Below are 27937 nucleotides of genomic sequence, written 5' to 3' on the forward strand. Positions count from 1 at the left end.
GTAGGAGTGACGTTCTTCACCCCTCACGCCAAAACGGATAAGTAGCTCTCAGGCTCTGCACTACTGTGTTGTGTCGGAGGTGGAGATTCTCCCACAAAAGGAACTGAACTGAATTGCTGATTGTTCTGCTGGGTGTGCACACACCTGTCTTCTGTTCCTGCCAGCAGTACCAGATCTGACAGCTGAAGTAGAGGCCACCTGGGGACTCGGGACTTGGCGGCTTCGGTTTGCTGCAGGTCTTCGTTGGCGGCGGAACCTTGTGGGCCCCGGCTCTTCTCTGGATAGGCGTCTCCTACCCTTGGACCTGCCCACACGTCACCTGTTGACATTTGTAATTGACTGTCTAAAAATAGTATTCAACCTGTTGTGCACATTTGCCACAATAAATTTAACCCTTCAAGCCCCAGCACTGATTGACACGGGTCGGAAGGGAATCTGCTTGCTAGCAGATGGGCTACAGAAGTAGGGCTCCCTCTAGTGGCTCTTCCTTCACCAGTGAGGGTACGGGCACTAGATGGCACCCTTCTTCCATTAATCACACACCAGACACAGCCCTTAACACTGATTGTGTCTGGGAATCACAAGGAGGAGATTGTGTTTTTTGTGACACCTTCTACCTCCAGAGTAATTTTGGGCTATCCATGGATTAGTAAGCACAATCCCTGGATCGATTGGCCGTCTGGGGTTGTGGCTCAATGGAGCGAAACCTGCCACCGGGAGTGTTTATGATCCTCGGTTCCACCTGGTGTGACTGCTACAGAGGAGGTTCGAGTCCCCCCCAATCTCACGACGGTGCCTGTTGAGTACCATGATCTTGCTGACGTTTTCAGCAAAGATCTGGCACTCACTCTACCCCCGCATCGACCGTATGATTGTGCCATTGATTTAATCCCGGGTGCTGAGTATCCATCCAGTAAACTGTACAACCTCTCACGCCCCGAGCGAGAATCAATGGAGACCTACATCCGGGACTCATTAGCTGCCGGGATGATCCAGAACTCCACCTCCCCAATGGGTGCAGGTTTCTTTTTTGTGGGCAACAAGGACGGCGGACTCCGTCCATGCATTGATTACAGAGGGCTGAACGAGATCACGGTTCGCAACCGATACCCGTTGCCCCTGTTGGATTCAGTGTTCACGCCCCTGCATGGAGCCAAAATATTCACTAAATTGGATCTTAGGAATGCGTATCACCTGGTTCGGATCCGGAAGGCAGACGAATGGAAGACGGCATTTAACACCCCCTTAGGTCACTTTGAGTACCTGGTCATGCCGTTCGGCCTCACTAATGCCCTCGCGACGTTCCAAGCATTAGTAAATGACATCTTGCAGGACTTCCTGCATCGGTTCGTCTTCGTATACCTAGACGATATCCTCATCTTCTCCCCGGATCCTGAGACCCATGTTAGGCATGTACGTCAGGTCCTGCAATGGTTGTTGGAGAATCGGCTGTTTGTGAAGGGCGAGAAGTGCGAGTTCCACCGTACTTCTTTGTCCTTCCTGGGGTTCATAATCTCCTCCAACTCCGTCGCCCCTGATCCGGCCAAGGTAGTGGCGGTGAGAGATTGGCCCCAAACGGCAAGCCGTAGGAAGCTGCAACAGTTCCTTGGCTTCGCTAATTTCTATCGGAGGTTTATCAAGGGCTATAGTCAGGTTGTTGGTCCCCTTAGAGCCCTGACCTCCCCAAAAGTTCCCTTCACCTGGTCGGATCAGTGCGAAGCCGCGTTTAGGGAGTTGAAACGCCGGTTCTCTACTGCGCCAGTTCTGGTGCACCCTGATCCTAGCCGCCAGTTTGTTGTGGAAGTAGATGCCTCTGACTCAGGGATAGGACCTGTGCTGTCCCAGAGCGGGGAGTCCGATAAAGTACTCCACCCCTGTGCCTATGTCTCCCGCAGGTTGACCCCAGCAGAGCGGAATTATGACGTCAGCAATCGGGAGCTCCTGGCGGTGAAGGAGGCCCTGGACGAGTGGAGACACTTGTTGGAGGGAGCTGTGGTTCCATTCACGGTCTTCACCGACCATCGGAACCTGGAGTATATCCGGACCGCTAAGCATCTGAACCCCAGGCAAGCCCGTTGGTCTTTTTTTTGGCCGTTTTGACTTTAGGATCACCTATCACCCCGGGACTAAGAACCAGCGGTCGGACGCACTGTCCCGGGTGCATGAAGAGGAAGTCAGAGCGGAGCTGTCGGATCCACCAGAAAACATCATCCCGGAGTCCACTATCATCGCCACACTGACGTGGGACGTGGAGAACATCGTCAGGGAGGACCTGACGCGTCACCCGGACCCCGGCGGTGGACCACCTAACCGTTTGTACGTCCCACCAGACGCTAGGACTGCAGTATTGGACATCTGTCATGGTTCCAGGCTCACCTGCCATCCAGGGGTGCGGAGGACCGTGGCAGTTGTTCGGCAGAAGTTCTGGTGGGCGTCTTTGGAAGCCGATGTCCGGGAGTATGTCCGGGCCTGTACCACCTGTGCCAGGGGCAAGGCAGTCCACCAACCGGAGAAGGGACTCCTCCAGCCGCTGCCTGTGCCTCATCGCCCCTGGTCCCATATCGGCCTGGACTTCGTCACGGGTCTCCCTGCGTCCCAGGGTATGACAACCATCCTGACGATAGTGGACCGGTTCTCCATGGCGGCCCACTTTGTGGCCCTCCCGAAGCTCCCGTCGGCCCAGGAGACTGCAGACCTCCTGGTCCACCATGTCATACGTCTGCATGGTATCCCTATGAACATCGTCTCGGATCGTGGTCCTCAGTTCTCCTCCCAGGTCTGGAGGAGTTTCTGCAGGGAACTGGGGGCCACCGTGAGCCTTTCGTCCGGGTACCACCCACAGACCAACGGACAAGCAGAGCGGGCTAATCAAGAGCTGGAACAGGCCCTGCGGTGTATGACCTCCGCGCACCCGACGGCCTGGAGTCAACATCTGGCCTGGATCGAGTATGCTCATAACAGTCAAGTTTCATCAGCAACTGGCCTCTCCCCATTTGAAACGTGTTTGAGGTACCAGCCCCCATTGTTTCCGGCTGTGGAGGGAGAGGTCGGGGTTCCCTCGGTCCAGGCCCACCTCAGGAGGTGCCGTCGGGTGTGGCGTACAGCCCGCTCTGCCCTGCTGAAAGCCCGGACGAGGGCGAAGAGCCATGCAGACCGCCGACGTGACCCGGCCCCGGAATATCAGCCCGGGCAGGAGGTCTGGCTGTCAACAAAGAACATTCCTCTCAACACGGAGTTGCAAAAGCTGATGGACAGATATATCGGACCATTTCGGATCACCAAAATCATCAGTCCAGCTGAAACTCCCGGCTTCACTGCGGATCCATCCTGTTTTTCATGTCTCCAAGATCAAACCGTACCACACCTCGGACCTTTGCACCCCCGGACCTGCGCCGCCTCCTGCCCGCATCATCGACGGCGAGCCTGCGTGGACTGTCCACAGGCTCCTGGATGTTCGCTGGAGGAGTCGGGGTCTCCAATATCTGGTGGACTGGGAGGGTTATGGACCTGAGGAACGCTCCTGGGTGAAGAGGAGCTTCATCCTGGACCCGGCCCGCCTGGCCGAGTTCTACCAGCGACACCCCGACAAGCCAGGTCGGTTGAGGGGGGGGTCCTGTTATGTGGGCCGCCCGAAGAGGAGGTACTGCTGGCCAGCGCCAGAGGGCGCCCTGCCTGTAGTCGGGTTTCAGGCACCAGAGGGCACAGTCACCACCCAGGAGCCAGGACTACCAGCTGTCAGAAATCTCTCATCATCATCCCATCCCATATAAGACTGGAGGAGACACCACATCTCTGCCGAGATATCAGTTTACCACTCAGGTAATCTCTCAGCCGTTTGACTGTGCCGTACACACGTGATCTTTTTCTGAGTGTTTGCAGGAGATCCTGGTGACTGCTTTCAGCTGGTGCTGAGTTTTGTAGTCCATGTAGGAGTGACGTTCTTCACCCCTCACGCCAAAACGGATAAGTAGCTCTCAGGCTCTGCACTACTGTGTTTTTGTGTCGGAGGTGGAGATTCTCCCACAAAAGGAACTGAACTGAATTGCTGATTGTTCTGCTGGGTGTGCACACACCCACCATTAACCTGTCTTCTGTTCCTGCCAGCAGTACCGGATCTGACAGCTGAAGTAGAGGCCACCTGGGGACTCGGCGGCTTCGGTTTGCTGCAGGTCTTCGTTGGCGGCGGAACCTTGTGGGCCCCGGCTCTTCTCTGGATAGGCGTCTCCTACCCTCGGACCTGCCCACACGTCACCTGTTGACATTTGTAATTGACTGTCTAAAAATAGTATTCAACCTGTTGTGCACATTTGCCACAATAATCTGTATTTATTTGACTACCCATTGACCGTTCATTTGCGCCCCCTGTTGTGGGTCCGTGTCATTACACTTCCCCAACAGTTAGAACATCATCACTGTAAATCCTTCACCTCCCATGAAACCACTTGGGGGGTGGCAGTCTGTGTCACGATCATGCTTTCATCCTATGAGGGGGCATAGACGCCCAACTACAGCTCCTGTTCCTCAACCTTAAACAGAGCTACAAACAATCCTATAGTGTGGAGGACAGAATAGTGATTCCACCTCTATGACCAAATTAATCTGGAGCATTATGATGCCTCCCTGTGATCATGTGTTCATATGTGTATTTGTGACCTTCTTTACCGTCACGACTGCTGGTTGTCTATCTTCCTGTTTATTCTCATCACCATTTTCATCTGGCTTTGAAGGAACCAAGAAGGTGAAACAGTCACAAATCACTTTACAGTCAGACAGCATCCTGCTTTTGGGGAAAGGAACCATGGAGAGCATTATGGGAGGAGGAACAGGAAAACCACTCGGTCCCAAGCCCAAATTATCCAGCACCTGAGGAGATTAAAAAAGAGAAAAGAACAGGTAAACAATGGGGTAGTGATGATCAAAAACAAACAAAATATAAAACAGTACTTAAAATACTGAAAGGACACAATTTACGAATCAGGTGATGTTCCTACCTCCTCCACTGGGGGCAGGGCACTGCCAGTGAGTGCCTCTGTGGTGTGGGCGTGGTCTATCCCTGCCACATTAAGGACAATGTGAGGGATGGACTCCTGTGGAGACAGCTTGTCTTCTTGTGCTGCCATGGGACTGCCCATTGGAGATAAATTCTTTAAATTTGTTTTCTTGGTCTTCTTGCTGTTTGGAGTCTGTGGATGCAGAGTAAGAATGGCGGCGTGGATTGGTTAGTTACACAGTGCACAAGGTTTCACCAAACAAAAAAAGTCAATACAAAGAAACAAATGCATTTGCAAAATTAAGTAATCTGCAGTTATCAAATTTTACAGCCTGAAATATTGAACTGACCTAAGACAAATGGGACATCTGATCTCCTTAAACACTGAGCACTATATCTGAAGGTTTTTAGTGGCTTCATCACTGTGATCATTGAACTGACTGTGACCAGAACTTTCATACACACAGAAGGATGCACAGTAGCTTCTTCAAGACACGTCTATAGTGAAGGCTCATTTGTCATGAAATGAAAATTTCTGGATTTGATGAAAGCAAAAACTCACCTGATTCTGTTAGAGTATGATTTAAACATTACAAAAATAGGGTGCCATTTTTGTTTGCAATAAAATACAAATTAATTATGTAAAAATCATACAATGCGATTTTCTGAATTTTTTTTAGGTTCTGTCTCTCACAGTTGAAGTGTACCTATGATAAAAACTTGCAAAATCGACAGCGGATCAAATACTTGTCAGAAAACCTATATTTAGATACTTTGTTTGCAATTATATCTTGCGTATTAGCAAAGATATTGCATTATTGCTAAACGGAGGCCAATGGGACCCCATTTTGATTTCAGACCCTTAGATGTGAAGAGAAAATGGCGCCCTATTTTTTTAAGCTTATGATATCTTCTTTCAAAATCAAGTGAGTTTTCGTTTTTACAAAAAAAAAAAAATACATATATACACAAAATTACAAATCATCCTACAGTTCTATCACAGCTGGAGTTAAAAATAAATAAATAAACAAATAAAAAATCACCAGTTTCTCTGTTGATATGTCCTCTGTGACTTCTCCAAACAAAGGGACATGTAGCAGACCTCGAGTCCGATCCCAGTGCTTCAGGATGTGGTCCACCTGGAGCTGGCTCTTCTCATATCCAATGAACAGAGACTCCAGCTCATCCACAGTGGACTGGATGGAAGAAATTAGATATCAGAAGTGGCAAAAGCAATATAATATTTTACTATGTATTACAGCTACAATGAGTATGAGACTTAAATAGAACCTTGCCATTTGACTGGTGGATTCTACAGTATGTCACATGACTGATTATGTGACACATTTTTTTCCATAGAATAAAATGATAAGTACAGGTGGTAACAAGAGAAGTCAGCCCTGAGGAGAACTCGGCCTGGGTGAAGAACTCACCCTGAGTTAGGGTTGGGTTAGGGCTATGCTTGGGGTTCGGGAAGGGGTTGGTGTACAGTTGGCATCATGGTCAGGGTTAGGGGTAGGGTAGGATCAGGGTTAGGGTAGTGTTAGCCCTGGGCCCCGGGTGCACGCTGGGCTGACTTCTCGCATTCGTAACAACACTGAATTCTTACTTGACGGTGCAGCGTGTGATTGATTTTTTCAGTCCGTTCGCTCTCTTTGTCTCTCTCCAGCTTGTCTATAGGTGGAGGAGAATGTCCTTTGGTCTCTTCTGTCTCCTCCTCTTTGTTCTGAAGCACTGCACGACCACATGGAGACAACAACAGCACTTCAAATGTACAACAGCCAGTCCGGTCACTTCCAATTTAAAGTATTTCAATTACTCTTCCAACAATGTTTTTCCTGTATTGTTCTTTTACAGTATTACTGATGCTCTATTGTGTTGTAACACAGAAACAGAAAAAAGGGTCTTTCTCACAGTTGTTTGCATTTTCAGTTAAATGATTTTGCTCCTTTGTGAGATGCTCTTTTGAGTTGTTACAAAGAGATGTCCTTCGGCTCCCCGATGGCTCTGCGGACTGGAGAGAAGACAGAACACCGCCGACACCGTCACTGATGTGCACACGTGATGTGAAATCCCATATCTTTAAACAGATTTAAAGTTATTCAGCAGGTTTTCAGCACAGACCTGCTTTCCACCCCATGCGCTCTTCTTCCTCGTTCCCTCTTTGCCATCCCGTTTTCCAACCTTCTTAGTTTTCTTTTTTGAATCTTCCTTCTGCCTCCTCATCTCCTCTTCTTGCCTCTTTTCTTCCTGGACTTTAATGTGCTCCAGATTCCTGACACACAGACAAACGTAAGTGACAGAACTTTCAGTATCTTTGTCCATGTTAAGGATATTTTTTAATTGTGTTATAACATACTGTAAAAAGTTTCCCTTTTTGATATTTTTTGATAGAGCACAATACGCTCAATTCAAGTACAAAAACTGTATGTGAAAAACTAACTGCCATTTAAACCTTTAGTTCATTTGTATTTTTTACAATTAAAGTCATAACAAATTCTTTGTCACCACAATAATTTTGTTTCATCATATTCATATATAGGATTAAAAACTTTATATCAGCAAAGTGATCACAATTAGCCTTTTTTTGTAATTTAGAATTTTGAAACAACACCATGACACACTTCGTGTTTTCCATCAAAGCAGCTCATCCCACACTTCCCTATCCCCAGCAAAGTCCTATAACTCTTCCTGGGAAATATAATCTAGACCCAATCCATAAACAAACACTATAATAAATAGATTTGAACACAAAGTAAATTTAGTTTAAATATCATTTATTTACTTTAAAATACAACAAACTGTTTGTGTTTGTTCCTGTTTTTCTTAAAACCCACTCACTGTGGGCATGTGGTGAATTAAGCATGTGACATCTCATTTATCAACATTAAAGAAGCTCTTAAATGTTCTCATTTTGATTATGTCTATGGAGTTCTTATTCACAGTTTGTTACAGTCAAAGGTGCAAATCTCTCCAAGTTAAAGTACGTATGTCAGGACTGAGAATGAGCTGTTTTCCTCATTAGACATGAGGGTGAGGGGTTAGCCTCACCCTCACCCTCAGGCAGCACCTGATTTTCTGCTGGCGGAGCTGCTCCCTGTGTCGCTGCAAAATGCGCTCCTTCTCCTGCTCAGGCAGAGCATCGTACTCCTCTTCATCCATCTCCTGCAGCCACCGCTCCTCCTGCTCAGCTGCCTCCTGCTGCTGGGCCTCTGAGGGACACACAACAACAGTCACAGACACTCCCACAGCAGCTCGTGTGTGTGTGCGTGCACGTGCTGGTGCATTTGTTACCCTCAGCGTCTCTCTGAGTTCTTTGCCGCTCCTTCAGGGCTCCGTAGGAATCGGACACGTTGATGACGTAGATGTGTTTTCGGTCATTAAAGGCCTTGAGGACGACTTGCAGAGTGTTTGTCACAGACGGAGTGTAAACGCACTCCAGACCGTCAATCACAGCGCCGCGGTGACAGTCACTGAACTGATGACAGCGATCACAGCAAGAGGAGCAGAAACAAGAAGACAAATAAAAACCATGAAACTGGTGTCAAACTGAAACTCTGAAGCATTTGGCATATTATAAAGTTCTGCCAAATAAAGATCATGACCTTAAGAACAAATGGCACAGCAACAATTTATGGGGCAGCACAGTGGTTTAGTAGTTAGCACTGTTGGCACACAGCAGGAGGAAGGTCATGGGATTGATTCCCACCTGTGGCCTTTCTGTGTGGAGTTTACGTGTTCTCCTCATGTTGTTCCTTCTGGTTGCTCTGCTTTCTCCCACATCCAAAAACATGCAGGTTAAGTGGATTGGAAACTTTAAATTAGGGCTGAAACGATTAGTGAAGTAACTCGAATAATTTGATCACAACCTCTGGCTGCATCTGGTGAATCGCACAGAAAGAGGGTTAAAAAATAAAATAAAATCACGCAGGGACCCAGTCCACCAACCTAAAAAAAAACCCAAAAACAAATCAAAACTATAAAATGGTTAAATTCTACAAGTTGGGGAAAAAAACAAAACAGAAATCAGATCCCATCACCATTACAGCAAAATGCCAAAGCCTTGGCACAGCAACATTGTGCCATTGCTTAGGGAGAGCCTTGGACTATTGATGTTTAAAAACACAAAAGTACTTTTTATCCGATTACTTGATTAGTCATTGGGGGAGGTGATGGTCGAGTGGTTAAGGTGTTGGGCTTGAGACCAGAAGATCCTCGGTTCAAATCCCTGCCTGACTGGAAAATCACTAAGTGCCCTTGGGCAAGGTCTTTAATCCCCTATTGCTCCCGGTGTGTAGTGAGCGCCTTGTATGGCAGCACCCTGACATCGGGGTGAATGTGAGGCATAGCTGTAAAGCGCTTTGAGCATCTGATGCAGATGGAAAAGCGCTATATAAACACAGTCCAGTTACCATTTAGTCACCAGAATAATCGACAGAATACTCAATTACTAAAATAATCGATAGTTGCAGCCCTACTTTAAATTGTCCGTAGGTGTGCGTGCAGGTGTGAATGCGTGTGTTTGTCTATATGTGTGAACGGAATGACGTCCTGTCCAGGGTGAACTCCACGTCACGCCTTATGACTGCTGGGATAGGTTCCAGCCCCCCATGACCCTTAACTGGAGTAAGCGGTTGAAGATAGGCTGAAGGGTAAAGTTGCCTCAGTCTGTAATCCAGGTTCTGCTAAAAGGAGCAAAGACCTGCAGTATTTTCTAAAGTATAAGTCACACCAGAGTATAAATAACACCGGAGTACAAATCACACCAAAATATGAGTTGTACAGTAGTATGAGTTGCAGCTGAGTGTAAGTTGCACCTTCTTTGTATTATCAACTGTTTACTTTGGGGATTTTGTGCGCTGTTGTAGTGCACTATTTATTACTGGTATTTATTATTTGAATTTATTTTGTTTAGTGCTTTTATCTCTTGGGAAAAATAGTGATGAAATAGTCATTATAATTATTAATATTATAAATAATAATTTAAAATGTGTGATTTATTTAGTATATAGGTCGCAATGGCATAGAAATCCTAATTAGTTAAAAAAAACACACACAACTTACACTCTGGAAAATAGAGTAATTACTTGAAGCTTTTTGCAATTCATGCATTTATTAATGTTAAAAAAGCATGAGTCAGCACTCACTAAATAAATCAATGTCAAGTATTTCAGTAAAAATATAATGTCAGTGAAAAATCGAGCCGTCTTACCTGCAGCCTCTCAGCCAGGATATCAACAAGCACCTGTTCAGGTAACAGTCGACTGAGTGAGGCTAAATCTCTTTGCTGTAAAAAATAATAACTGCTTCAACATACTCATATTTACAACCACAAGTGCATTATTTGAATGTCAATCATTGGTGGATGAGGAAACATACCAGCTGGCAGACAGTGGTCTTAGTTTCAGTCCCCTTTGGACCCCTGGAGTCACCGTTGCAGTGGATGTTCTCTCTGAGCTTTAAATGGGCATCAACCACATTTGGTGATTCTGATCCTGAATCAGGAGCTTTATCGGAGGCTTCCGGAAGTGTTGTTGTGGGAGCCGGTGATGATGCTGTGATATCGTCAGTGGCCTGAGCTGGAAGCAGATGGAGATCTTTCAGTCCTCAGGATAGTGTACGTCCTGTGCAAGGTGGGACCACAATCTTGGGACTTTTTCTCAGTCAATTCTGGCATTCCTCACGGATGTGTTCTAGCTCCTACACTGTTTAATTCTTAGGTCCATTTGTCACTGCAGTGGTTAAGTGACCTCAACTTCATAGACAATGCTGTGATCTTTCCTTAACCAGTGGATACTCTGAATGCAACCAGCAAGAAGATGAATGAGTAATCTGAATGTGTTTCCGATTGTCCTGGATCAAGACTAAGATCCGGGCATTTAACAACTACCTGGAGTCTGCCATCAGAGATTATTTTGAGCATATTAGTCCATGAGCCCATAGACAAGTTTGACCTAATCAGTTTCACTTAAATAGACAAGACAAAGCTTACAATCCAGTCTCGGTGTACCATGGCCTACACAAAAATGTATGGTGGTCATGCCAGGATGATAGCTATTACCAGGTTTGGGTCAATGAAGAATTATACAGGGGTCAAAATTTAAAAATGCACCAATGATATTCAAATGTATACCACATTATTTGTGTGGTCGTAAAGACTGGACTATCTACTGTACAACTGAATGTTATGGAGTTACCGGTTAAACACAGCAAAAATGGTGACAAAGGTCAATGTCAGTTTGTACAGGAGTCAAAAGGTAAAGCTGTTACAATTTCGGTAAAAAGTGACAAAAATTATTGGTTAAGGTAATAGGATTAATAAATGGAATCATTTTGACCGTGTTGAATGTTTGGTCCCAAAAGTAAAGGTCAAACATGGTCCACTGGATTCTATGACATACTGTTATGGAGGGGGATAGTTAAAGACCCCAATGCAAAGATAAGTTTGGTTGGCGTAACAAACAGGCTTTATTGTAAGAATCGGGGTCATTTGTAGAGGTCGGTACACAGGAGTCAGAGAATACACGCTACAGTGTCCATAAGGGGATAGGTGGAAGGTCCAAAAAACAGAGCAAGAGGTCAAGGCACAAAAGCAATTAGAGTGACAAGTAACAGTGTCCAATAAGCAGCAGGCAATGTCTAAAATACAATAAGAAAAATCTGGTTTAACAAGAAGCAGTCAATCACAAGGAAACACTTGAAACTGAGGTGAGAAGAGGGCAAAAAGTGCAGCATTCAAGCAAGGCTTGAGAGGAACACATGAGTATAAATACACTGGGAGGTAATTGCCCAAACTGGAGAATTTGGGCGATAGGTGAGGGCAAATGCTAATGAAAAACAGCTTGGGAGAGAAACAGGAAGAATGTTGTCAAAACCCACAAGGAAACTGTGACCTTAAAAATAAAACAGGAAGTGCAGAAGAAAGGCAAAACAGTTACAACACAAAGAATCAAACCCAGGGACAGTCATAAGAGGGCGCCAGAGGACAAGAACAGACAGACAGGAATCATAGCACATATGACGTATTACGCTCTAACATGACACATGGTGCAAACTATTCCTTCTAAAACCAATAATTGGCTTTTTTTTTTTTTTACCAAATTTGGAGGAGTTTTACATTTCTGACCCCTGCACAAGTGAAATTGACCTTTGTCACCATTTCTGCTGTTTTCACTCCATAACATTCAGCAATATATAGTCCAAACTAGACCTTTTTTAATCTTTATGATCAGACAAATAATGGGGAATACTTGTCAATATGATTGGAGGTTTTTTTTTTAAATTTTGACCTCTGTGCAATCCTTCTTTGATCTCTAACTGTCTACAACTGCCACCCTGGGATGGCCACCATACATTTTGTATAGGTCACGGTACACCGAGGCTGGACTGTAAGTGTCATTTAGTCCCCTAAGTGGTCCTGGAAACGTGCTTGACTCGTGGTGTTATTTTAAATCCTGGGATTGCTGCTCCTATTGTCTCTCATGGATTATGTTCTCGCACTTTTTTCAAAAAAGATTTCTCACAAATGATGTGATATTCCAGGTGAGTGCAGCACTTAGGGGCTTGTTTCAGGACTCTACTTACCAGCCCTTTCAGCCTCCATCCCAGCATGCTCGGCAGCAGTGCGGTCATAAAGCTGTCTTGCAGTTATGCTGACCAGAGAGGTGCCACTGGTGAGCGCCTCTGTAACAACAGCATCAACTCTCAGACACGCCGTTCCGTAGTGATGCGCCAAATCCACAGCCATGCTGCTCTGCTCCAATGCTGAGAAGTAAGAGGACTGACTCACTTTCACACTCGTGACTGTGCCCTCAAGATTAAACATCCTGATTCAAACCATAATTAAGCATATACACATTTGTCATCACACCCGAATTATTTAATATACTCATTCATATGTTTAAATACTTTACATGTGTGATGTGGCTTATGACAAATGTGGGTGTGGAATCCATTAGCTTAGCGGGAAATTTAGTGCAGAAAATCCACTATGGTGATAGTGCAGTTTATTTGCCAGGGAGGGAATTTCAACAAGTTGAGACTGTGGCCTGCTTCCGTAGTCGTGTCCATAAAAATCATAAAGGGATATACTTTTCAAACTTAATACCCATTACTATATTGGATGATGTTGAAATTGAGGATGGCCCAGTGGTTGTTCCAGCAATAGCAAAGATTTTGTGTCTGCTACCTACAACGCGCGTGGAATGTCTTAAACCTAAACCTACTTCTAGGCATCTTATTTATGCTACTCAGGAACCACCCTTAAACCCAAACAGTTGAAATGTCAACCCCACTGAGGTCCTTAGACTGGGTCTCATTAACATAAGATCACTGTCCTCAAAATCACTGTTGATCAATGATCTAATTATTGATCATCACTTCGATATGATTGGGCTATGTGAAACCTGGCTTAAACCTACAGCTGTCCTCCCCTAAAATGAGGCCTGCCCACCAGCATATACATTTAGTCACGTCCCTCATGATGCGAAGCAAGGCAGGGGTGTTGCTCTTATTTATTTATAAATCTAGGTTTAGCTTATTAACTGTTGGGGGTTACAAATATCACTCATTTGAGCATCTGATTCTCTGCTCTGCTCAGGATATTACACATTGCCAAGGTCAGAAGAATAAAAATCAGTCGTATTACCTCCTGGCCCATATTCTGAATTCTTAGATGAATTTGGTGCGTTCATCTCTAACTTCTCAACTAGTGCAGATAACATTCTGATCATTGGTGACTTTAACATTCATATAAATAAGCCTTCTGATCCCCTCTGCAAATCATTTATGGAAATTGTGGATGCATTAGGATTTCGGCAATGCATTCGGGATTCGACGCACCTTAGTGGAAATACCCTGGATCTGGATCTCGCACGTGGTATTGCTGTCACGAATATTGACATCATGCCTCTTACATCAGTTTACAGTTTCACTGGCGTGTTTAGTGGAACAACAACCTTATATATATCTTTACAGCGATGCATCAACTCCCCAACTAAGACTGAACTCGAAGCTAGACTGCCTGATGTCTTAGCTTCACATTTGACAAATACCCAGTCAGTAGACAGACTTGTGGATAGTTTAAACTCAGTGTCCAAAACTACACTCGACATGATTGCACCACCTGTGTTAAAACCGCGCTCCCCCAAATCACAGTCACCTTGGTTCAATGATTATCTGCGTGACCTCAAGCATAAAGCAAGAGGTCTAGAACGGAAATGGCGTCGTTCAAAATTAGAAGTATTTCACCTTGCGTGGCGTGATGCTATCTTAGACTATAAGCATGCATTATTGGCTACAAAGCAGACTTGCTACTCTGATTTGATCAACAAAAACAAGCATAACTCAAAGTTCTTGTTCGACACGGTGGCAACACTTTTGCATGGACAACCACCTGTAGTTCACTCTCCTTTTACAGCACAAGATTTACTGGATTACTTTGGGAAGAAAATAGAAGACATCAGGTTAAACATATCCCGGCATGCCTTAATCCAGCCACTACACCCTGCTATTGATGTGGGTGCCACTACAGAGGTATTACCTAGATTTACAGAATTTGACAGTATCTCACTAGGCATGCTGACAAAACTCGTAATGTCCACAAAAAGCACAACCTGTTTATTTGATCCTATACCAACAAAACTGTTTAAGGACCTGTGGCCCACTCTTGGGCCGACTGCGCTGGAAATTATTAATCTTTCTTTAACTTCTGGATCTGTTCCTAAATGTTTCAAATCTGCAGTGATTAAACCATTACTTAAGAAACCTAATCTTGACCCTAGTGTATTGACAAACTATCAGCCAATATCAAATCTATCATTTTTCTCTAAAATTCTGGAAAAAGTGGTGTCACGGCAGCTCGTAGACTATCTTACTGAGAATAATCTCTTTGAGCCACTGCAGTCTGCTTTTAGAAAATATCATTCCACAGAGACGTGTTATGTGTCGGACGCAGCTCGGAGAACCGACCAGCGTTTGAAGGACCCAGTATGAAATAAGCAGAGCACGGTACAAAGGCTAACTGAATTTAATACATAACAGTGATAATATAACAAAGATAATATAACAAAAAAAGGTGCGGCCTGGCGTGGTGCGCTCCCAGCAGCGCTAACGGTCCGGAGCCAGAAGCTGTTTCGGACCCAAGGACCCCGCCGACACCCCCCAGGTGGCCGCAACAACCGAGTCTGTGAAAGAAGGAACCATTATGTGAGTCCACACTCTACACACAGAACACTTAAAGGTGTACAAACAGCAAACACTTCCTGGCTTGATTGCTGATCAGCTTCCAACCTGCGGGCATGGAACATCCAGTTCACAAAACTCCACCGCAGTGGAAGCTGATACATGACTAACATACAGCTCAATACAATAAGGTGTGAGGGACACCACATTTACTGACTGTATAACTGTTAGTCACAAAATCCAACGTACCTCAGGAAGTGTGCTGACGAGCGTGAGACCTCACCCTCTCCTCTTTCACAGACCGTGCATCAAACCTGGACATTCTCAGCGTCCGCTGCTGATGAGATGGCTCCCAAGACGACGATCTCACCCGTCTGGTCACAAGGTCGAGTCTCTGGCAAATGCACACTGTGCACTTCAGTCTTAAATGCCAACATACTCCAATCCCTCCAGATGCACCTCAGCTGTGAGTCCTGACGAGTCGCAGGTGATCAGGGTGAAGTCCTAACAGCCTCAGCAACACAGCCACTCAGTCCCAAATGCATGCCACCTGGGAGGAAACACAAAAGGCAAACAAACCGGCAGCCAGGCCCCCCCAGCCATACAACAAGACGGCTCTCACTAAAGTGGTGAATGATCTTCTGCTTACAATGGATTCGGAACCACTACGGTTCTGTTGCTGTTAGATCTCAGTGCTGCATTTGATACAGTGGATCATCATATTCTACTTGATAGGCTGGAAAATCATTTTGGGATTACTGGGAGTGCCCTTGCATGGCTGACGTCATACTTGACCAGTCGTTCTCACTGTGTTTTGTACAGTAACACTACCTCTAACCTTAGTGACATGAAATTTGGGGTTACACAGGGGTCTGTCTTAGGCCCCCTGCTTTTCTCCCTTTATATAGCACCCCTTGGGCACATATTACGGTGTTTTGGGATTACCTTTCACTGTTATGCAGATGAAACTCAGTTATACATGCCAATAACTGCTGGTAATCTCATTCACATAAAATCCTTAGAAGATTGCCTTGCAGCAGTGAGAAGTTGGATGTCTAGAAACTTCCTACTTTTAAACTCTGATAAGACTGAAATGATGGTTCTTGGTCCAGTGAGACATCGGCATCAATTTGACCAGTTAACGCTCAGCCTAGGCTCGTGTGTCATACATCACACTGACAAAGTGAGGAACCTTGGGGTAATTTTTGATCCTTCGTTGTCCTTTGGCCTCCACATTAGAAATATTACTAGGACTGTTTTCTTCCACCTGCGAAATATAGCGAAGATTCATCCCATCCTGTCTATGGCTGATGCTGAGACCCTAATCCATGCATTTATCTCTTCTAGATTGGACTACTGCAATGTTCTATTTTCTGGTTTACCGCAGTCTAGCATTAGGGGTCTCCAATTGGTTAAAAATGCTGCAGCCAGACTTTTGACACAAAGCAGAAAGTTCAACCACATTACACCCATTTTGGCATCCCTTCACTGGCTTCCTGTCCCAGTGAGATCAGATTTTAAGGTTCTGCTACTAACCTATAAAATTATTCATGGACGGGCACCCTCCTACCTAGCTGACCTAATTAAAACTTACGTACCGGCCCGGGCTTTATGCCCTCAGGGTGCAGGACTACTTTGTGTCCCTAAGGTGAATAAGAAGTCTGCGGGTCACAGAGCTTTCTCTTATCGTGCTCCTGTTCTGTGGAATGATCTCCCTGCGTCAATAAAACAGTCAGATTCTGTGGAGACTTTCAAGTCCAGACTTAAGACGCACTTATTTTCCCTTTCATATGGTTAGCATACTGGTACAGTTTTGTTTTGCGCAGTTTTGTTTTACTCTTTTAATTCGGCCTCAACTTTATCTAAATTCTGGGTCTTTTAGTGAAGTTTAGGGCTAGTGGCCGGCGATCACCTTAGTATTTCTCTGTTTTTCTTGTTGTTTAATGCTGACAAATTATACAGTATTTCTTGTCTTTCTGATGGCTGATTCTGTTTTTTCTCTCTGTTTAAGGTGCAGCTCCATCCAGAGATGGGAGTTGTGTTCGTGTTGGCGATCCTCCTGTCCTGTGCGCCAATAGCATTTCTTGTATATTCGTCCGTGAATTGTTCTGTGAATTGTTCTGTAATTTATGTTTTGTATCATGGCCCAAGCAGAGGGTCACCCCTTTGAGTCTGGTCTGCTTGAGGTTTTTTCCTCAGAGGGAGTTTTTCCTTACCACTGTTGCTCTGGGGTCAGGTAACAGGTTTGATTTGGCGCTATATAAATGAAAATAAATTGAAATTGATGTGTTCAGTTTTCACCTGTTTGAGGGGCTCCGTACACAATGAGGGCAATGCCTCGGCGTTTGCGTGCAGCCAGACCCTCAGGGGACAGATCAACCCTCATATGACGGGCGATCGCTCTGGAGACGGGAGTCATCATTAGCCGTTCCAGGCATCCACCATCTTCATCCACTGCCACGTCTGTAAGTACTGAAAGTACAAAACACAATTATTAAAGAAAGAAAGAAGAAAATCAAGACAAAAAACCTTGCAATACTTGAACTATCCATTAAGGCCCTATCAGACTCACACTCAGATTATGAAGACGGCACTGCATGCATCTGCAAATTCTGATGAATGCAGCGAGGATACGGTCCAAAAAAACAAATCCCCCAGTCCATGCTTCATTCCGCAGGTTTTTTGTGTTCACTTGCAGGTTCAATAATAAAACACTTTCCTGACAAAAGTGCTATCTCTATCAAACACACACACATGAACAGGCACATGCTTTGACAGGAATGTCCATTTGTAGGAGGAGGTGGAGGAGAATTAAATTTGTTTTTTGTTTGTTTTGGGGAGGGTTTTTTGGCGAATGTTTCAGCACCATGGACAGTGATCAACTCATTTCACTAAGTGGTCCACAGACTGCTGTTGGAAGTGTCTGTACCACATGAATGAACAGCCCTCTTAAGTTTAACTACGTATGTCATTAACACATCAGTGCAGTCTTTACTTCCTCCTTTTTCAGTTCTTACTGCATCCTGAATCAACCACATGCTCATTATGTATCTTTTGAACATGTCCAAAGTGGTGTCCTGTCCAGGGTGTAACTTGTTTCATGCCTGATGACTGCTGGGACAGGCTCCAGCCCCGTGACTCTACTGGAATAACCGGGTATAGAAAATGAATGAATGTTCAAAGTTTGGCCGCATCCTCCAAGTTCATGGAGACCGTACCACATCCATACTGGGTTCTACTGTGTTATCATTAAGTTGTGCATGTTCTGTCATCAAGACTCAGGAAATATGAAACAGTTAGAGGTTTGATCCATAGTGGTATTGTACAGAATGCTAGAAGAGTCTTTGTGGGAGGTCCCACTCTTGATGGTGCAGGGATACAATGATCTTGAATCCTGCAGTCAGATGAAGGCAGAGGCGGAGCCTATCCCAGGCATTACACAGGGACTAACTGGTGGCTATTTTTGGAGGTAGAGAAGGAGGTGCTTCTGGCCAGCAACTGCAACCAGCAGAGATGTGAAACAGAACTGACACGTTTAAATAAAGTACACATTTCTTGCTGTTCATGAGTTGGTGACTAAAAGGGGACCAGCTGCTTCCTGTTAGAGATATAGCTGTTAGTGATCAGGTGAATCTGAATAAAAGCTTTGAAATCTGAGTCTACTTGGTAGAACTTAAGCTACATTTATTAACGTGTTCACCACATTTTTTGCAGACATAGTGGAAATGTGGCTGAGTGTGATGGTGGTTTCACGGTCACTTGATTGCATGTCTCTATACAGTTTTCCAAAAAAATAAAATAAAATAAAAGATAACCCATATAAATCCATATACAGATTACACTTAATTTTGCAAAGATGGAAGTTTTTAAAATAATGTAGTACTCACATAACTTTTCTTGTTTCAGTGATAAAGTCAGCATTTCTTCTCTAGAGTTCAGACACAATCGTCCACTGTCTGCTTCGTCCTGCACATCACCCTTCACCTTTACCTCTGAGATAGAAATACAAATTACAGTAAAGCCAGTGACCATCAACACGTGCACGCACACAACAGTGAGACAATCATTTTCATATTTTATTTTATTAAATTTACAGACCAATCTCATTTCCAAGGCTTCAAATAACAATGCCGTGCATTAGTATGTGAACGTGGAGCGTGCTCTGAAATGAATGCATGGACGCATGCGAAATATCATGAGAAATACTGGTCAAAGTTTACTAAATGTTATAAATACTGAGCTCTACTGGCAGGAAGGATGACCTATGCAGCATCATTATTTGACACCTAAGAAGATATGTTGGAATTTACTACCATCAGCATGTAATTGGGAGCAGTACTCCTCATAGTACGCCAGAAGCTCTGTGGGAAGACGATCACCAGGTGCTCTGGGTGGCAGAAGCAAAATGTTCTGCTCATCATAACCCTGCATCAGACGCAGAATCTGCATGGGATACAGAAATGGCAAAACTGGAAGTTTGAAAATGAGAAAATTAGACAAAGAGGAGTAGAAAAAGCAAAGAAGAGACTACAGAGAGGCTGATGAGAAAAATAGTCTGCGGCGACTACATTGTCACAGCAGATACACATAGATGACAAACATGCTGATATGCAGAGTGACTTTGGTGAAATGCTTCTTCATAAACACACAAAAGAGATAGACGTCCCAAAATACTGTTACCGAGTATGCTGCAGTATAAGTCACACATATTAAAAAAAGTCTCTTGATGAGGAAAAACTCATTCATAAGACACCGTTTTTCTGTACTGTCAGCTCATCAGTTTGGGATTTTTGTTCATTGTTGTGATGTAGTTTTTATTTTTGGCATTTATTCTTTTATTATTATTATTAGTCTATTTTGTTTCATGATTTGATTCCTGGGAAAGTCTGACATAAACAATCATTAAAATTACTATTATTATTAATTACAAATGTTACATTATTTATTTATTTACTTATTTTGTTATACAAGTTGCAACTGGGTATAAGTAAATGGTAAATGGACTGCATTTATATAGCATTTTTCCATCTGCATCAGATGCTCAAACTGCTTTACAGTAATGCCTCACATTCACCCCGATGTCAGGGTGCTGCCATACAAGGCGCTCACTACACACCGGGAGCAATAGGGGATTAAAGGCTTTGCCCAAGGGCCCTGAGTGATTTTCCAGACAGGTGGGGATTTGAACCCATGATCTTCTGGACTCAAGCCCAACACCTTAACCACTAGACCATCACCTCCCACCATAAGTCACATGAATCCTAAATCAGTAAAAAAATAAAAATAAAAAAATCTGGAAAACGCAGTAAATAGTTCAGTGTTACACTTTTAAGGCTTATTCAGATACAATATAAACCAGTTATACTGAGTATCTAATATTCATATTTTGTTTTTCTCTCTCTCTCTCTCACACACACACACACTGAAATTGTGTCAATAAGCTGGTATCAGCTGGTATAAATGGACAGATATGACTCTTGTGATTTATGACTTTGTCTCCCCCTTGTGGTTAAATGTTTTATAGCCATGGGTTGAACTGAGCTGATAAAACTGATCCAGACGTTAAATAAACCTCTCTCCAATGTGTTGTGGTGGATTTGGGGTCTGTGCAGAACTGTGCACCTCACTCACACCCTGTCTCATCTCGAATTGGTCCTCAAATCTATAGTAAGCTCAGAATCAGCGTAAACCTCTAGTCATGTTTGAGCTCTCCTCTCCTGTTTATTAATCACTGCAGATTACAAATTAAATAAACATTACTTTGACTTTTGGCTTCTTCTTTTTTTTTAATACAGCCTACCTTTTCTTCCTCAACATAGTGTGTGTCGAACTCTAAAGAGTAGAACTCGATGGGGAAGGAGCAGCGGTTTTTGACCGTGACCTCTGCTTCAGACTCGGTGCTGGACGGCAGGTCAGGCCCAAACTCCAGCTGGGCCGGACAGAACTCCAGGTGTGGTTCCGCTCCCTGGCCCTGGACTGTAATGAACACCCGGTGTGTGCTGTCAGTTAAATGCAGCACCAGCTGACTGCTGTATGTGCGCTGCAGAGACAAACGGCACCTTCAGTCACATCCTCCCGTGGACTTTTATCAGAGCAGCAAAACAAAACATCAGGGCATAAACTCTAAATTCCAAACTCTTTACCCCCTCAGCTGGGCTGAACTTGACCTGGACGTTGACCCGTTCCCCGGAGGACAGAGTACCGCAGCAGGGCATGGGCTCAAACACCACTGGAGGGGGCTGTTGCTCTTTTAAAACCTTTTTACGCACATGAAGCGGCATGAACTTATTCACCTGAGTGAAAACAGGAACTATTCAGCTGATACCAGTATTTCTGGAAGTTTACAGACACCATAAATACATCAACAGCAACAACCACTATTGCTAATGAGCTGCCATTTGTGCAGAATGTGGGTGGGAACCTTCTTGTAGGGCTTGGCTGCCTCAGTGATGCTCCAGCTGCAGGTGACAGGCTGGTGATTGAACAGTTGCACGGTGGTCACCTGACAGGAAGTCACAGAACAATTACAAACGGTGTGACAGTGACGTGGGTTCATTCTTATACCTGCTGGGCTGCAGGAAGGCAGATCACATGTCTGTCATGTTTTAATGCAGGAGGAGAATAATGAAATCTGGTCATTTATAACAAATTCTTTATGCCAACTTTAATTCATATCTTAATACCCTCTAAAAAAAACCTCAAAACGGAAAAGTTGTGAAAATCGTTAACGTGTGTAAACATTATGACTTATTACCACACAGGTTTTTGTTATTTTAATATAATTCAGACTGGATTATATTGTAACCATATCAAAGCTAACCAAAAAGTTAGCTTTGATAACCGCTAATCTGCTAACTGAAAAGTTAACTTTTATAATGCTAACCCACAAAACATTTTAGCGGACATTACAGCTAACCACTAACTTTTAGTACTGATAAGCCAGTTTTGAGTTTAAGCAGTGTTGAGGCTTCTGAATAAAAATCCAAAGTAATCACAAACCCAAAAATGAACAAGGAGCCAGAGTGTCTGTCTTACATAGTCAGACGGCTGAGAGCTCAGTCCTTCAGCAGAAGAGAGCGGAGCGGGCCGGCTGCTGTTGCCCAAAGGGGGGGGGGGTAATTTACTTTCAACATGCAAAAAGACAGAGCGTGGAGGAGGCATGACGCACAACACACTTTTCACTCATAGTTTTACTCATAAACAACTCATTCCAGACAGTTTATTGATATTAACTCTGTCATTTTTACAGAGAGAAAATATCACACATATGACATATCTTTTAAAGGAATGCGCTAAATTCTGAAGGTTTGAGCTTTAACAGACACACTTGCAGGCATTATAGGAAAAATGAGTCTCCTTCAATGGTTGGTTTATTTATTTGTAAAAAACAACACACAAATTCCTGTAACGTGTGTGTTGGTTTTTACAAATAAATGTGTATTTGAAATATGTCATTTTTCAATTTGTAAAAAAAGGCATTTGCAAAACTGAAAATTCTGTTTGTGAAGTAATTCACGACCAATACGAGCCGCTATTCACACTAGTAGATGGCAATGTTCAATGTATTTTGTCGTTTTTGTATGTTGCAGTAAATGACTTTTCTTTCCTTCTTTCTTTCTTTTTGGCAACAGTAGCCGGCTTGCTCCGCTCTCTTCTGCTGAGGGAGGACTGAGCTCACAGCGTCTCATGATTGCAAAACATGCAAGTACTAAAATGTATGATTTTGCTTCACTATGCCAGCAAAAAAGTTAGTAGATTGAAAGTTAGCGGAAGCTAAGTGGTCCGCTGATGGTTTTCAAAATTAGCTGAAAAGCTAATCCGCTAACGAAAAAGTTAGCTTCCTTAATTCGTGGTTAGCGGATTAGCGGAACTGTGCCCACCACTGGTAGTAGTAGCATCAGTAATGGTAACAGTAGCAGTAGTAGTAGTGGCATCATTAATAGTGGTATTAGTATGAGTGACTGTTTGATTTTGATGAACTAGCAGTGATGTACGTTCTGTAGGTGTGTGTGTTTTTAAGGCCACACAGGGCGGAGCTTCTCCTTTTGGGCCTGTCACTCTAATAAAGTCTCTGTAAAGTATTTGTTGTTGAATGTTTAGAAGAACAAACACAATGCTTGTCAATAATGAACTGGAAGGTGATCACTGGTGACCCTGAACACTACAGAATGATTGACTTCCCGGTTAAACAGCCCAGAGGATCATTTCAGTGGGGGGGGGGGGGGGCAATTATCAGGATATGTGAGCTGTCAGTAACCCAACACACTTCCAGGGACATGGAGGACATTTTGGGAGAGCGTGTCCTTGAGACAGCTTGTCTCAACTCTGCAACACTTCATGGACATCTGCCAGTTCAAGACAAACAATTGGACAATGGCACAATAACAGTCTGTGAGGTGTGTGTGTGCGTGTGTGTGTGTGGACTGATGTGAGTCTGCTGAGGCTGCAACACGTCTGTGTTCCGGTTTCAAAAAGTGCATGAAAAGTCTTTGCAGTACTGATCACTATGATATGAGACAGATTTATTAAGTCTTACTCGTCTTTGCATCATCACCGACTGCGTGATGTCACATGACTCACCTGACACATGCCGCACTGCACAGTGTCAAACTGCAGTGTGTCCGTGGAAACAGTGAGGGCCGGTACTGTCACCACTGCACACAGTCGCACCGGCACCACGGGGCCGCCTGCCACCTGTGGAAGCCCACGCAACAAGAACAAGGTGACAGTTCTTCACAGTGGATAAGATTGTATGGATCAGACAGAAGTGCATGCATGTGTGTGCCTGCGCAGGCGTACCTGTATTGGCATTATAACACTTGTGTTGCCTGTGTGCACGTTTCCTTTGGCTTCCAGTTTAATTGTGAACGTGTGCGTCTCACCACAGGGCAGGTTCTTCACTCTTTCAAATTCTGCACTGAAACCTTTGGAGAAGCAACACAGTGCATGGACCAAGCACGTTTTCAGTACCAGTGAAGGGTACGAATTGACACTTACAATCCAGCCTCAGTGAATCACGGCCTACACAAAACTGTAGGGAGGCCATCCCAGGGTGGCTGCTTTTGTCAGGTAGGTGGCAAAATTTAAAAATGCTCCAATCATATTAAAAAGTATACCACATTATCTGTCTGATCGCAAACATTCCAAAAAGGTATTTTGGACTGTGTGTGACAATGATATGGCCAAGCATTCAAACTATTTCATTTAATAATCTTATTGACGCAGCCACCCTGGGATGGCCACCCTACATGTTTGTGTAGGTCGTGGTCCACTGAGGCTGGACTGTAAATGTTGTTTAGTTCCTTTAAGTAGTATTGATGAGGTCAAAACTGACTACTGGTTCATGTACTAATACAACCATTATTTTACTTGTTGATTTTAATTGTAAAGTGCACGAGTGAAGCTGTGCCTTTGAGCCAAACATCATTCTCTATTCATTCACATATGTTTGAATAGAATGAACATGATTCTGTAATAAAAAAAAAAAAAAGCCTCTTAACCCTGAATAATTACCTGAGCCAGCAAGAGGCTTGAGGTTGGCCTGGAAGGAAACAGCTGCTGATCCAGTATTGGTGATCTTCACAGACTGGCTGAGGACTTTGCCGTGAATTACATAACCAAAATCGAGCACATACTCTGGGAGCAGGAACCTGGGAGAAATGCAATATAACGAACAAGCAACGTTCAACATGCAAATCTCTCCATAATGTCATCTGAATTGATGGAGCAGGACTAATAAGCCTGTCACACCGGGACAATTTAGTCAGTGTATGCCGACTTGTGAAAAATTTGGCGAATACTCTGGCTACGTTGAGTGAGAATTTAAGACCATCGTTTGTCAGGATGACAGAATTACATCATCTGTTGTTTGTACAAAACTCTAATGAGCAACACGTTCTGTTTGAGTTTTTTTCTGTCGGGTGTAATATGGTGACAGTTATTCAGAGTCAACACTAACGTCATTATATTAAATAAAGGGGTGCGAGCGTATTATGTTTACTCATTTATCAGCTACTCAGTCATCTGCAAACTGTTTATAAAGTCTGTCACATCGTCACCTTCACTTCTCATGCACATTCAGTGCACGTACAGCGCACGTACAGTGCATGTGACCCAGTACAGCCTATTAACTAACCTCTGGTAATTATTTACTTTATGCCCCACTTTTTAATACTGAACACTTCAAACACTCAGTTAAATCCAATTACAATAAAAACTGTAGAACTCAATACGGTACTCTAAGTTTAAGGTATTTTTCCTTTGTTGGACAAATACTTTTGGGCCAACAATCTTAGGATTTTTGTCCTGTTCAGACCTCAAGAACTTCACATTTAAAAACAAAATCATCACAGCTTTACAGAGAGTCTTTGGAAGCAGCTTTCCAAACCAGGGCAGCCATGTGTCATTAAACACCAACAAGATCCAACACCAACTCAAGTGTGCAGGAACTGTCTATAGCCGGCTTTACACCCATGTTTTCAACAACAGAGACCTTTGACACTAGACAAAGTCGCCATCATGCCATCCCTGCTGTAGGGATCTGAGACTTGGACCACCTACCGCCGCCAACTGACGACCCTCGAGCGATTCCACCAATGCTGCCTGAGGAGTAAGGTGGGAAGACTGCTGTACCAACATCAGGGTCCTGAGTGAAGCCAAGCTCCAGAGCATCGAGTGTGTTGTCATCAAGAGCCAGCTTCAATGGGAGGGTCATGTTGTTAGGATGGATGACTGCCGACTTCCCAAGCAGATCTTCTACTCCCAGCTGATGGAAGGAAAACAGTCCAGAAGAGGGCAGAAGAAAGGCTACAAGGATGTCATGAAGGACATCCTAAAGAGCTGCTCCTTTGACTGGAAAACCTGGGAAGAACATTCAAGGGACCAAGCCAGCTGTTGAGCAATGATCCACATGGGAGTGTAATCCTTCAAAGAAAAAGAGGAAGGAGAGGGAGAAAGATCCTGACCAGCAGAAGCTTCCTGCAGCAACCACGTGCAATTCTGTCAGAAACCGTTCACAGCAAAACACACAGTACCTGTTCAGTCATCTCGACATCCACCGTCCTGTCTGGGGATCAATTGAGAGATCATTTTCCTCACCATCGAGGGATTGCCATGATGGTGTTGACATTGGAAGCAGAATTTACTGAACATCTTGAAGACTACACACATTCTGCACTGTCACTGTCAGCATGCCACGTTTGTAGGCAGAAGATAAAAATGAACAATGTAAACACACAAAGCACTGAAGCAGTTCCTTTGTACCTTCTCTAGATGGAGCTGTTCATACGGTGTGTAGATTTATTCTTAGCTACGTGTTCGTTGTAATGACCATGTCTAGTTATCTGTGTGACAACATCTCCAAAACACAAAAAGGACTTTCATTCAAACTTGGTGGACAAACTCAATGGTTTCAAATCGAGGTCTAATCTGAGTTCAGTGTCAAATAGATTATATGTCAGGAACGAGGTGAGACAATGAAACAAGGCTTTCAGCACAGATTTGTGATGAAATCAGTCAAAGTAGAGAAATCAGCTGGTGGCTTCAAGGCGCTGCAATGTTTCATTGTGGAGTCTAATCTTTGTGTCTCTGCACTATCTTGCGACATGAGGACAATAAAAAAATCCCTTCATAAAGTCAACATTCAGGCCATCATTTGTATCCTTCCATCAAGACTGGATAAACTCAGACACTGTGTAGCGCTGTTGGGTTCGGCATAGACACTATGACAGCGTCAACATCTTTGAACCATTTCAGACCCTAAATCCTCCTCTTTGTGGTTCTGATTCAAAAGACTGGTGTCCTTCCTTTTCCAAAGGTGGGATAGTGTTGAGTAACCCGGAGTCAACAACACATTTTCACACTGTTCTCAGCTCAGTCCACTCAGGCCATCTGTTTAATCTGTGTGTGTGTGTGTATTGCACCTACTTCCTAAGTCTGTGCCACTTTCTGAAGGACGTCGGGGTGTCCTTGAGTTGCAGGAGGCTGCTGGTCACAGCCAGCGCGTTCTCTTTGACCAGTATTCTCTCGATCTCCAGGTGAAGCAGCTCTTCATACTGCAAACAGCAGGAAAAAAGGACAAAGAAAATGAGAGGAGAAGAGTTTCAGGAGATACAGAATGCAGGAAACAGTAAAAATCCAAAAAAGGAAAGCACCCAAAATTACATACAGTACCTGTTAAACAACCTTTTTTTTTTTAAATATTTTATTTCTAATTTTTTCAAATAACACAAGAAAACACACAACAGACAAACAAGGCTCAGATGCATGACAGTTACAAATGATTGTTAAAGATTTTGTATATATGTTATCACTGTTAAACATTTGTACCTTTGTCTTCTTTCTCATGAGAACGGTGTTGTGCTGTTTTGCACCTAACCCTGAGAATGTACGTGTTATTCAACCTTGTTTTTAGCATGCTGGGGTCAATCTGAACTGGGAATGAAGAGCTGGATGTACTTATTATTATTATACAACTTTGTTTTCGTAGCCGCTAACGACTGGGAGTGAAGCATGACGGGGTCAGGCTGAACTGGGAGTAAAAGAACTGAAGGTTGTTTTGACTGTTGTGATGTGATGCTTAGTGTGAAGACCAGGACACTCCAGGCAGATGCACAACAGCTGATAACTGCAACAGACGAACGGGATGTGCTGACCTTCGACGATAAGAGTAAAAGAAAGAAACTGTTTTTCCTTACAGCTGCACTTATTGACGTATGTGTTTATGTTACGGGAAGAAACTTGTCTCGCGTTGTCCCCCCCTTAGGA

At 44.0% G+C, this 27937-nt stretch overlaps 1 protein-coding gene across 1 annotated transcript in view; it reads right to left on the reverse strand.

Moving 5' to 3' along the window:
- The window catches only part of hydin (HYDIN axonemal central pair apparatus protein), a 291354-nt gene that overhangs the window by 119465 nt on the left and 143952 nt on the right, over positions 1–27937 (reverse strand). Inside the window, 21 exon segments of the mRNA XM_034175548.1 lie at positions 4663–4863; positions 4992–5183; positions 6034–6186; positions 6600–6724; positions 6905–7004; positions 7115–7265; positions 8061–8202; positions 8285–8468; positions 10203–10277; positions 10370–10569; positions 12575–12754; positions 17474–17644; positions 19060–19164; positions 19486–19615; positions 20973–21212; positions 21316–21465; positions 21594–21674; positions 23753–23866; positions 23972–24096; positions 24686–24822; positions 27098–27225. Of these exon segments, the coding sequence (XP_034031439.1) occupies positions 4663–4863; positions 4992–5183; positions 6034–6186; positions 6600–6724; positions 6905–7004; positions 7115–7265; positions 8061–8202; positions 8285–8468; positions 10203–10277; positions 10370–10569; positions 12575–12754; positions 17474–17644; positions 19060–19164; positions 19486–19615; positions 20973–21212; positions 21316–21465; positions 21594–21674; positions 23753–23866; positions 23972–24096; positions 24686–24822; positions 27098–27225 (3084 nt within the window).

The sequence above is a fragment of the Thalassophryne amazonica genome, chromosome 8 (assembly GCF_902500255.1).
Source record: "Thalassophryne amazonica chromosome 8, fThaAma1.1, whole genome shotgun sequence".
NCBI classification, from domain to species: domain Eukaryota; kingdom Metazoa; phylum Chordata; class Actinopteri; order Batrachoidiformes; family Batrachoididae; genus Thalassophryne; species Thalassophryne amazonica.